Source organism: Gossypium hirsutum, chromosome A07, assembly GCF_007990345.1.
Source record: "Gossypium hirsutum isolate 1008001.06 chromosome A07, Gossypium_hirsutum_v2.1, whole genome shotgun sequence".
Lineage (NCBI taxonomy): Eukaryota > Viridiplantae > Streptophyta > Magnoliopsida > Malvales > Malvaceae > Gossypium > Gossypium hirsutum.
Window position 1 is genome coordinate 58,074,797 of NC_053430.1, and position 13,407 is coordinate 58,088,203.

Consider the following 13,407-nt stretch of genomic DNA (forward strand, 5'->3'; position numbering starts at 1 on the left):
AATTTAACATAATGAATTGATTTTATTTTTTGTTTTTAAAGCTCTTGTTTTCTTCTTCAATATCAATTAGTTAAGCTTAGTGAAAATTTTAACACGAATTTCCTTTGATATTGAAGGCATTGTGAAGACCAAATCATGCTTTAAGCATGCAGTCTCTCTTAAATCATTTATGCCATTAACAATCAAAGTAATCACAACTCCAATAAAAAATAAAATTTGAGCATATTATTTAATGAAATAGTGAAAACTTTTTAAAAACTTCAAATAAATATAGCTATTTTTGTTATTATATTCTATATCATTTGCCACATGACTAACATACATTACCTATCTATTCCTTCATAAAAAGAAAAAAAACACACTAATAATACTAGTGTTTAGGTAATTTGTATAATATTTGACAAATTTAGGTATCAAATTAAATAAAAAAGATTAGGTATCAAATTGAAAAAATATTGAATCATGATATTAAATTAAGTAAAAACCTTAAATACCGAATTAGTAAAAAGTGATAAGTTTACTTAGAAAATCTTTTGCTTATTTAATTTGTTAATTATTTTTGAAGTAATTAATTTGTTTAAAATTTTTTGAATGGAAATTTGTTTAAAAATTAAATATAATAGAAATGGAACCAATAATTTTAAATAAAAATATATCAAATAAGCGAGCAATTAATCCAAAAATTTAAAAATATTCTCATTTTCCTTCTCTTTCTTAGGGCAAAAGTTCTCCGTCTCTGCAAAAACTGACCCGCCAGACTCGTTCGAACTACCCTTTCGGAGCTCCATTTCCTGCCATCTGCCCCGGCTTCCTTTTTTCCTTTCCGATAATTTTTATAGAGGTTTTTCATAAAAAAGAAAAAGAAAACAAAAAACAAAGAAAGGAACAGAAATGGTGAAATCTGTGGCATCGGCGCAGCTTCATCAAGAAGAGGAAGACGATGATGGTTGCGAAGATAAACGTGTTTTCTTTTTATAAGAATTGGAGTAATTATTGTTATTTTTGTTTTAATTAAAAATGTTCTTCTTTATAGGGGAAACAGTGAAAGTAGAAGGGAACGGAAGTGAACAAAAGGCGAACAGTAATCGGTCTAAGCATTCTGAGACTGAGCAGCGTAGAAGAAGCAAGATTAATGAAAGGTATAAACATTAATGTCTTCTATTTTTTAAAAAAAAAACCTAAAAAACCTAAAAATTCTTATTTATTTCTTTTTCATTGAGGTTTTATTTCGTTATACAAGTATAAATTGAACTTCCAGAATTGACATTGTTCAGATGTAGTACTTATGAATCCGAGAAATTTTTACAAGTATTTAAATAAGAGGGCTTTGATTGTAATAATATTGTTATTGGCACGAAATATCAAACAATTGTGTTGAGTGGTATTGTCTCATATGGCTTGCGCATATGCCACTGGTTTATGTTAGATTGCTTTAACATATATGAAGCGTTTTAGTGATTGTATTTTTAACTAAAGATTGCACAACTAACCATTTCTTCGGAGGCAGCTTTGTCTATCTGAAAATGGATTCCTAAAGCTTCTTTGAATTCAATTTTGATGATATATCTTGGCAATAATCAGTTTGGATTCTTTGAATATATTTGAAACATTAGTTGATTATTTTTATGTTGTCAGGTTCCAGACTCTGAGAGATATTATACCTCAAAATGATCAAAAGAGGGACAAAGCTTCTTTTCTATTAGAGGTCACCACTCAATGATGTTTTTTCTTTAATATGCTATAGGCGTACATTAGATATGTATATACATGCATAAAAGTAACAACTTTCAATTCCTCCATGGATCTTGAATATGACCTACTTTATGTGTAGGTCATAGAGTACATTCAGTTTTTACAGGAAAAGTTGCAAATATATGAGGGTTCGTATCAAGGGTGGAGCCAGGAGGCAACAAAACTGATTCCATGGGTAATCTTATGCTTCATATTTGGGCCCTTGTATGCTCGTGCCAATGTAGTTTTTTTGTGGGAACATTTTCTGCTTTTACTGTGATATGTCATTGTTTGACATTAATGTTTGTGAGGCTTCGTTATTGAAGATTTAAAATGCTAAAGCATGATTGTTGAAGTTCATGTTATTGAATATTTTTGGAGATAATTATTTCCAAGCATAATCAAATTGTTGTTTTCAGTGGAAAACAGATGAACGCACCCCTATGTTTTGGGCAATAGAAAATATGTGGCGATTGGGTGGATGATATTTTTCTTTGCTTTTAACTTTTTTATGTTCATGAGTTACAACTGGAGCCTTCTATAAATAATAATGTTTTTCACATTACTTTCTACTGTTCAAGAAGAAGTCGATTCATCTTTGTTTCTCATTTTTTTAACAGAGAAATCATCGTGGGCTTGCAGAGAGTTTTATTGACCATTCTCAAATTATGAATAATGGATCTAATTGTGAGAATGATGGTGTCATTCCGTCAATGGTTGCAAATGCACAGAACTCAATTGAGTCTGACTTGGGTGATGCTGCAGTTTTTAAAACACCGGATCATCCCCCTGTGCCTGCTACTTCCATGGTTAGCATGCAGACTCAATCGAATACAATTGCTACTCATGGAAGAGGTAGCATTACTTTTCATGAGTCTGCTTCTGATTCTGAGAACATGGTACATCAACCCCAATTTCAGTCATGGCAAAGCAGAGACTGTCTGTCTGAGAGTGCTGTTGCAAACAATTCAGCAATTGCACGGGAGGACTTGACTATCAGAGATGAATCAGTAGACCTGTCAAGTGCTTACTCTCAAGGGTGAGCAACTTCTATGTATTTCTTTTCTTTTATTGCTCTTGTTGTCAGAATTTCTCATTCTTAACAATGTGAATTGCTTTTCTTTCTATTCTAAAGTCATTACATATGCAATTGAAGATTGGCATCTCATCTGACCATTATAGCTATTGATGAATATGCAGGATGGCAAATCATATAGAATGCAGGGTTTCCTTAGGATACCTTCTGTTCATGTAAATTATGATGACTAATCTTTGTTTATTGTCTTCAGAAATCTTCATCAATAAAGTTGACTTGTAATTCCTTGGATTTTTCTGACATGATATACAATGTGTTATCTGTTTAATGATGGCATTTATGACATGCCCTTGGAAGTTAGGTTTTTATGCATGCTATTAAAGTGATCGGTTATTGTTTTCAACAGGATACGGAATTCTTTGACCCAGGTGCTACAGTCTTCAGGAGTGGATATATCACAGGCGAGCATCTCTGTGAAAATTGATGTTGGTAAACGAGTAGCTGCTGGAATGACTTCTATGCCATCCAGTTCTAAGGTTTAGTTATAATCCTTTTCAGTTCTTAAGAAGCATTTGGTCGGATTAAGTATTAACTAAGTTGTTTTTCTATTTCTGTCTTCAGTTATTCCCCTCCCATTTTAGCAAAGGCTTAGACATGAGTCATTAAACTATTTGCTTCATTGATCTAACCTGTCTTTTTCTTTTCCACCTGTCATCTAGGAGAAAGATATCCAATATACAAGCAATCAAGAGATGGCACAAACTGGAGTTCGCAGCTACACAGAGGAGTCTGATCAGGCTTATAAGAGGCACGGAACTGGAAAAAGCTAGTGTATGATTCTTGGTCTATTTTTCTTTCAAATTTTCTTCATTCTGTTCCTTTTTCGTTCGATTAGGGTGCTCATTTTTGCAATGCCATGGTCCTTATATTTTTAAGTCTTAAGAGCAAATGTAAATGTTTAAGCAGCTTGGTTTGCTTGGTTGCATTGATTCGCCTAGGGTTATAATTGTTATATATTTTACTTGCACTTGTTCGAGACATAGGCTTCCATGCATATATGAGAAGCTGCTTTGTTACTGTTACTATTATTCTATCATAGTATCTCCCATCCCATGTTAAAGATTTTGACAACATTTTTTCTTTTCTTTTTCCAACTGAATGTTTTTTTTTTTTGGGTTACGGTAGTGTTTTTGCCAGGGTTTGAACCCTAGACCTTAAGTGCCAACACGCAGCTTCAAATACTTGCTTTGTTGGTTTTCCTGAATGACATTTGTTTGCTCATTACCAAGTGTCTGGTCACTAGTTTTTCCGGGTTGATTTTATGATTTCCATTTGATAATTTCAAGAATCTTGATTTGGTATGTTGGATCTACTATAATATCCATTTCTCTTAAAATATTAATGTTTGATGTGTTTCACTTGTACTTGGGTACATGATTATAAGATATAATCCTAAAAATGTTGGAAAAAACTTGGAATGAAACGTACATATCACTCTCGGTTTTGGATTGTAAAAGTGAACAATGTCTTTAAAATCATCCTGCTGCTTTGTTTCGAGTTGAGTAAATATTGTTTGCTTGAGCCCGCAAATAGATTCCTACAGATTGGATCCAAAATTGAATGAACTGATCTAATTTCAGGAACCGACCGAATAATAGAATCTATCTCAGAGTTGGTGCTACAAACTAATTATCAACTCTCATCATGTACCCACAAAAACAAAACTAATTCGGTTGGGAGAAGAGTTATCAAATTTATGAAAAAAAACTAATAAGTTTGTTGGGTTATATAGATAATTTACAAGGAAACTTCTAGAAAATCATATTTCTACCTTTTTGAAGTTCTCATGCAATTTTTTTAATAGGAATAAAAGCCGCCTTTGGCAACTTATTCTATTAAAATTTACTTCTTTTAACAGAAAATAACATTACTCTAAAAAAATCTGAGTTTGATGTCTAGTATTGAAAATAACATATTACAAATAAGCAAAAATAAATTACAAGGGTATAATATTGGCCAGAATTTATGATCTTTTTAGGTGTACGGTGTTCATAAGATTGGCATGGTCAGAGGTGTAACTGTAAAACTTGAGATATTATTGAGGTTTATGGTGAGTCACAGGCTGTGATACGAGATTTTTTTTTTAATTTCTACCAAAATGTTTCTTTTGTCTTACAAATCAATCTGACTGCATAGAAGTTTACCAGGTTTGGAAGATCAGTCAACTTGTGATGTATTATTGAATATGATCTAGATATTTTTAAATTGAGATATCTTAATATTAATCGAATAACTATTTCTTAGTTTTTAAATGCATTTTCAATCACCTTATTTTGCATTTTAGACCTCAAGATATGATTGTTTTAGAAAAAAATTACATTGAGCAAATTTTTTATGACGGGATTAAAATGTGAATTACGACTTTTGCTTTTTTTTTTTTAACTTTTAAATGATATTAGGTTAAATTGTAAGGCTTAATTTGAATTTTGTATATAAATAAGGTATTTAGTTATTTTGAATTTTAAGAGATTTTTTTTTAAAGTCATTAGAAGTTTTATGTGTCTTGCTCAAAGGCGGGATTCATCAAGAATTCTTTTTAGCAACTAACTTTTTAGGGTTTTTATTCAATTAGGAGTTATTTTTCATTAATTTAGTTTGTTTATTTAAGTAAAGGCGGGTCGGCTTCTTATATGTAACCTTTATTTTATTTTTCATTCAATAAAACACTCTTAAAGTTTCTTTGTTTGCGAGATTTGTTTCTTGTTATTTTTTAGAAGATTTTTCAAATCAATAATGTTGAAGATGTTTTATGTGAGTTATTCAATTTTTTAAGAACGTCTTAGTGGATTGATTAGAACTATTAATGAAATTTATTAAAAAAAATTTCTTTTAAGGGATTCAATTGTACAACCTATTCCCTATTCCACAATTCCATTTGTTCTTTCACTCCATTATTCATCTAAACTCAATTTCTTTGTTGCTAATTTATCCCTGAGTGTATTCTAACTTGTTGATTCTAATTTCAAATTTCAAGAATCAATTTTAGGCGAATCCGGTATCCTTCTTAGAGTCCAAGAAACCCAATTCGACTCTTACTCATTCTTCTGCAAGTTGATTGAAGCTTTTATTCCCTAGTCAGCGCATCTTAATTGTTTTCTTTCTTTCTTTTTCTCTTTGTTCAAGTTAATTATCATATTGGTTTACTTCTTCGAATTTGTAGGTTGTTTAAGGAGTCAATTCTCGAAATCCTACTTCAAGTACGAATTCGGTTTGATTGTTTCCTATTCTTATTTCGATTTCAACTTGATTCATTTAATCCTAACAATTCCTTATCTCAGATTTGGGAGTTCATTGGAGTAATGCCCCTTACTCATCTGATAATCAATACGAATGGGGGAGATGTTATAACATTTATTTAAATAAAAAATTTTCTTTTATAAAATATTCATTCCGCAACATATTAATGTTGTTTAAATCAAACTTGCATGGTTTATAAAGATTCAATAATAATTATGTTTAAATTAAACTTGCATGGTTTATGAAGATTCAATAATAATTACAAATCATTTTTATCAATAAATATATATAAACATATCCAAATCATAAAACAAAGTGTTCAAAGTTTTTTAATTTAAATCTAAGGTTTTTTTTGTCTCGTTAAAGTTTTACATTTCTTTTCTAAAACTAAACCGTTGTAATATTTATAGCAATACCCTTTTATACCGAATTTGTATTTGTGTTATTAAATAGATAAATTTATTCAAATATTAACTTTCAGCCACCCAATCTATTTGTGTTATTAATAGAGTGTAGGCTCTATTTGCAAATCGATGAACATAATGAAAACTTTAATTGATAGAATATAAAAAACTTTCTCTATGGTCTAGAAACAAAAACAAGTTCTCACGAAAATAGATTTTATTTGGTCTACAATAAATTTCATATTTTCTACATTTAATATGGTGTAATTTGATCTAGCCATAGTCTCTATTTACAGAGATTTTAACAAGTCTCATTTAAATTAGGTGTGACTGAATAATAATATTTTAATAGAAAAAAATACTCCCATTAAGTGTACACTAAGGCGGGCGGCCACTTCTTTTGGTATACCTAGGGTAGTTGTACGTTACATATAATTGGGCTTCGTTTGGCCGTTCAAGTATTGTGTATAATTATCTGTTATCTAGTATTTAAGTCAATTCATATAATTTATTAAAGTCAATAAAAGAATTTCTATACCAAAAATATTATTTAATTAAATAAATAAACTTAATTAAATTATTTTTCAACCCAATTATAATCTTATTAAAATTATAATGACTTTACCATATTAGAATTCATGAGTAAATAAATTTAATTACTTTATTTTATGAAACTGTGATGACTAAATTTAATTTTCACTTCAAACTTATATTTTTTAATTCAAATTTAATTAAATAATAATTTGATGAAATTAATTTAATCTCTAAGTCATCTCTTGTTTATGGCGAGAAAACACATTCCTTATGGATAGTGATAATGTGATCTATTACTCTAATTTGTTGCTTTTGAGCAGTGCCTAAACCAGTGCTTGGACCAGTGGCAACCAGTAGTCATGCTATTTGCTCAAAAAGCTTGCCATGTTTAAGTTGGCAAATTGGTAACAAAAATCATTGAGAGAATCTTATTATTGTTGGAGTCTCCGCAAAAATACTAATCGCATGATGATTGTAGTAACATATTTTTACCTAGTTTATTAATAAAGATATTGCCACTATTATTTTCAGTACTTATTTCTGTGTAAATAAATTATATAATGATAATGTCCAAAGAATGATATGATCATTTTTAAATATCCTTATTCAAGTGTTATTGTGGGCTTGGACAATAATAATACATTGAGACTAATATGTGCTTGATTGATAACAAGTGTTGTTATGGATATGTGATATCAAATCAACACATAAGTATATGTCAGTGAAAAATATACTGGACTGACCTGCCATGAGAATGTTTCTTGGATTAATATGTAATAGTCATAACATTTCTTATAGTGATAATTGTATGTATGATCCTTAGACTTGAGATCATCATTGTTCTAAAATCGCGAGTCGTATGCTTTGACACAGTCAAACATCTTCCGTAAATGGTTGTACTATAAAGACTGATAGTGGGTGTGCCACAGTTTATGTAGTGGGATGTGAGTGATTAAGATAGGATTTTCCCCTCCTACATAATGTGAACAATCTCTCAAGCCTCTTGATCGAGTGAGAATAGAAATGCATAGTCATGCTCAAATGAGTCTATAGGAGATATCACACTTATTTGTTTATCTTAATCTACACATAAAATCAAGAAACAAGAGATTGCGCTATACAAGTGTGACTATTCCATGACCTGTGCTGAAGCTAGATATCAAGGATAAAAGGATATACTGATAATATTGTCACAAAAAAGGTTATGTCAAACCATGCTTTCCCTTAACTTGGGTAGAAATGATGCATTTTTAGATGTCACTCATTGCTTTTATTATAGAAGTGCTTTAATATTAATGCCAACATTACAAGAATCTACAAGGTCACACTATATGGTTGGAATGATCAAAATCGAAAAATGTTGGGATTATATTTACAATGTTAGACAAGTCAAATTAATTGTATAAATTTTCTTATAATTAATTTAATTTGACATGAATAAAATAAGACACACAATGTGTAAAGGATCCAATTAAAATAATGTAAAAATGTGTTTTACATATTTTACTAGGTATAATCTAATTTATTGAAACTATTAAGTAGAGTACTTAAAAATTGGTCAATAAGATTATAAAGGATTTCATATTAAAACAAGTATTCTACTTTATGCAAAGTAGAAATTATGTGTAACACCCCATACTCGACTCAGTCGCCTTGTCCGAGCTACGAGATGCCATATCCATTTTCGGAGCAACTACAATCAGTTAAATTCATAATGTAACCATTTAAACATGCAAATAAATATATTACATGATCATAATATGATACATAATCATTTTTGGGTCTTATACGACCTTATGAAAGATCCTTTGCTAACCCAATGTCAAATTAGGACTAAATTATAAAGTTTACAAAATATCAGGTTGATGTCACGATTTCAAAGGTTCCTCATTGAGACGATAAGGGCTCCACATCGTGATATGACCGTTTGTTTGCAAATGGTCCAAAATGGCACTAACTTGCATCACCTAGGAAGCAATTTCAATACAATCATTCACTCTTTTGGCCAAAAATACCATTCCCAAATGTTCATTCCTATCACAACTCATCATACATACATTATTATTACATACATATACATTCTAATTTAGATACCTATGCCAATTTCTAAACATCCACCAATTGAAATATACATACACATATAAGTTACAATTATTGTAACATCTTATGCATTCCAACTAAGTGCCAAACTCAAATATACAAACCAACCATTTGATCATTTCCAAGTTACCATTTCTAACTACAAATATGAACATGATCACGCCTTAGGAAAAAATTGACTCAACCTAGGTACATGCCATATATTAGACAATAGGAGACTATAAAAACATTGTTGAGTTGAGGATCATTGGTGATATGAGCTTGGCCAAGGAGTTAGTTGCCGAACCCTTGGAGCTGCCATTGGGACCAATCACTCGAGCTCGAGCAAAGAGGATCCAAGAGGCTATTTCAAGCTACATAGATTGAGCTTGGAAAGAAGAAGTGTTTATCAAAAAGTGACCAACTCAACAAGCTCATTTTGTAACGTTCTACAAGCTGACTTAGTTCGTTTCAGCTGAAGGAGCTCAATTCGACACAAAGCTAGCTCATTGACCTGGTTTCAATCTATTTTACTTAATGAATTTATGTTGTTGGAATAAATTTAATTAGTTGTGTTAGTTAATTAGTTAAATTTCAGCTCAAATAATGAATTAATTTAATGTGTCTTAAATCTGGACATTTTAATTTGAAGTATTAAATATGTCTTATATTAATATAATTTTAATGTGTCTAGTTTAGAACATAATTTTAATGTGTCTAGTTTAGGACATAAATTTAATGTGTCTAGTGTAGGACAAATAGCTGCTGCTAATTAATTTGTCTTAGCCGAATTAATGGTGTCTTAATTTAATTAATTTGCTGCCATTTAATTTGTTCAGGAACCTGCATGGGACGACATGGATTTGGTAGCCAACAAATGCACCCCTTCGTGGACACCAAGGGCCAAAGATCGGGTTGTTTTCTCTCCCTAAGGATGGCTGACCAACTCCTCAAGCAGCATCTCTTGTGTTCACATTTGCTAAAAGTTCTATTCACACTTGTGGCTGATTGGTTCTATATTTTCACACTTAAAGGGCTGTTGGAGTGCTAAAAAAATACTCATTAAAGCCAAGTCCTTTTAGCTCAACCAAGCAGCACATTTAAGGAGCATTCAAGCTGATTTTAATCACCTTGGCCGAACATGGACATCACCATTCAGCTTCCCGAACAACTCCATCAATGTTCAGCTGAACAATCATCATCTAGAAGGTGTCCATTCATGTTTTCCAAGCTAGAAAGATTCTAGGGATGTCCAGAAAGCTACAAGGAAGCTTCCAGCCCCTTTCTAGCTTAATTTAGTCGTCCATTCAGCATCCCATATAGCAATTCGGCTACCCATTGTTTAAGCTATAAATATGAGATGTTTTTCTCTTGTAAAAGGTTAATGAACATTTTATTAACTTTAAGATATATTGTGAGCATGTTCAACTCTCATCTTTCTCCAAAGATTGATCCGACTTATCAAGAAACCCTTGTGGCGTCAATCCGTCTTTATTTCCGAACTTATCACTTTGTCCCAAAGTATGACGTTCACTATACCGAAGGTTCCTATCTCGCATAGATAGAGGGTCTCGGTCATTATCCTATTCACCTATCATTCCATTTTCATTCTTTTCTTTCCTAAGTTTCTTATAAGTTTTGGGTTAACACACGGTTATTGTGTTAGCTCACTCTTGAACCTTAGCCGAACCATATTCTTGTTATCCTAGCCAACTTCAGCCCTTCCATTGAACTTTCTTCTTTAATTTCAAGCCTAATTGCAAACCATTTTAAGTTTACCCTAATTTAACGATCGGGAAAACTTTACGACTCAATTCTTAATCGAGGCAAGTGCGTATCATTTGGTATCAGAGCTGGTTAAATCGAGTTAAAAATTGACGTTTTTGATATTCCTTGGAATGCAAGTAGCAAAAAAAATTCAAAAAATATGAAAAGAATATATATTGAAGTGACAAATTCGAAAATAGTTAAAAAAAAGAATTACGAAATATTAAAAAAAAGTGAAGTTCAATTACATCAATTCTTTCTGCCCAGAATCTTTTCAATCTTTTCTTATACCAAACGGCCACACTTAAACCCTTCCATTTTGTTTCTTAACCTACCCATTGTCCCAACATCAATCCCTCACCCAAACCAACATCACTTTTGCAAACCGACTTACAATGGGAGTTGATTCATTTAAGTAGTCCTTGGAGAACTTCGAGAGGCGAACTTGAGCGGAAAAAGGCAAGAGTGCAGTGAGATTACCTGAGAGAAAAAAAGCCAAATTGTGTGAACTTTTCTTTGTGAGAGAAGTGTGAGGATTTGTTGAGTGATTAAAATTCTATGTTTAGAAGTCTGGAAAGGAATCAAATGGACGGAGGTGGATTACGACCCGTTTGCAAGGAGTTCCTGAATTAACTTTACAATCCCTCATGCATGAAATGGAGAGGATTTTTGATCGAAAGCTCGAGCCCATCGAGGATAGACTATTCTGAGTCGAGGCACGGGAACAACGTGAAAGAACCCCAGAGGTTGTAAGGCGAGGACGTGGGTAACCTAATCAAAATCGGGAGGAGCTTTATGAGTCAAGTGATCAAGAGAGCGACCACTTATCTACTCGAAGTGTGTGGAATCAAAGTCAACGAAACCAAGGTCATCAAGAAAGAGATCGAATCGACGATAACCTCAAGAACATTAAAATGTCTATATTGCCATTCCAAGGCAAAAATGATTCGAAAGCATATTTGGAGTGGGAGAAGAAAATAGAGCTTGTCTTCGAGTGCCATAACTACTCAGAGAGCAAAAAGGTAAAGCTCGCGACCATATAATTTTTCGATTATGCAATTGTATGGTGGGATCAACTCATGACAAGCCGAAGGAGGAACGAAGAAAGACCTATTCTGACTTAGGCCAAAATGAAGGCTGTCATGCGGAAACACTTCGTTCCCTCATACTATCATCGAGATTTGTACCAACAGCTGCAAAATCTCACTCAAGGCAATCGGAGCATCGAAGATTATTACAAAAAAATGGAGGTTGCTATGATATGAGCCGACGTGAAGGAAAATCGTGAAGCGACGATGGCGAGATTTCTAGTGGGCTTGAATTGAGACATCGCCATTATAGTAGAACTTCAGCACTATGTTGAAGTGATTGAAATGGTCCATATGGCCATAAAAGTCGAGAAACAATTGAAGCAGAAAGGAGCCAATCGAGCTTATCCATCCTTTTCTACTAACAAGTGGAGTTAAGGGCCTAGCAAAGCTCCCATTCATTCTAAGGAACCTGTCATAGCCACTAAATCCAATCAACCAAGTGGCGAGGAAAGTAAGAACAAGAACGAACCTGCTTCCAATTGTTCTCAATATATTAAGTGTTTCAAGTGTCAAGGGAGGGGACACATTGCTAGTCAATGTCTTAATCGTCGGGTGATGGTGGTTTGACCAAATGGTGAAATTGAGTCTGAAGATGAAAAGGAGGAAGAACTTGAAATCCCCATCGACGAAGAATAAGAACTTGAGATGCCCGTTGAAGGAGAAATTCTCGTTGTAAAACGAAGTTTAAACATCCAAGGAGTCGAAGATGAACAACAATGAGAAAACATTTTTCACACTCGCTTCCACGTTCAAGGCAAAGTGTGCAGTTTGATAATCGACGGAGGGAATTGTACCAACGTCGCGAGTACCATGCTCATTGAAAGACTCGGCTTAGCCATGACGAAGCATCCAAATCCTTACAAGTTGCAGAGGTTAAATGATAGTGGTGAACTCAAAGTAACCAAGCAAACGAAGGTGGCATTTTTGATAGGCAAGTACCATGATGAGGTGATTTGTGATGTTGTGCCGATGCATGTGGGACACCTTCTGTTGGGTCGTCCTTGGCAATTTGGCCATCGAGTTGTCCATGACGGTTACATGAATAGATACTCGTTCAAGCATCTTAGAAGGAACATCACTCTAGCCCCTCTTACATTGAAGCAAGTCTATGAAGGCCAGCTCAAGATGAAGCAATCTATAGAAAAGTCAAAAGAAAAAGATCAAGAAAAAAAGAATGAAAAAGAAAAGAAAATAAAGTGGAAAAAAAGGGAAAAGTGAGAAAAGTAATTTAAAATTGAAAGCGATAAAAGAAAAAAAGAATGAGAGTGAGAATGAAAAAATGAGTGTCTTTGCAAGGAAGTGATAAATCCGAAAGTTATTTTTGGCGAAACAACTCATTCTTGTACTTATGTACAAAGAATGCCTTTTGGATACTAACGAAATTGAAAAATCTTTGCAATCTCCTATTGTATCTTTGTTACAAGAATTTGAATATATATTCCCGGAGGAAGTGCCAAGCGATTTGCCT

General features: G+C 32.8%; 1 protein-coding gene across 1 annotated transcript; it reads left to right on the forward strand.

The window, feature by feature from the left end:
* Window positions 1-646: 646 nt before the first annotated feature.
* On the forward strand, window positions 647-3,898 carry LOC107940698 (transcription factor BIM2). The gene is made up of 7 exons (XM_016874140.2): window positions 647-946; window positions 1,034-1,139; window positions 1,636-1,705; window positions 1,832-1,927; window positions 2,352-2,770; window positions 3,174-3,303; window positions 3,487-3,898. Exons 1-7 carry the CDS (start codon window positions 892-894, stop codon window positions 3,595-3,597), a joined length of 987 nt encoding a protein of 328 aa, XP_016729629.1. The 5' UTR covers window positions 647-891; the 3' UTR covers window positions 3,598-3,898.
* Window positions 3,899-13,407: the final 9,509 nt, after the last annotated feature.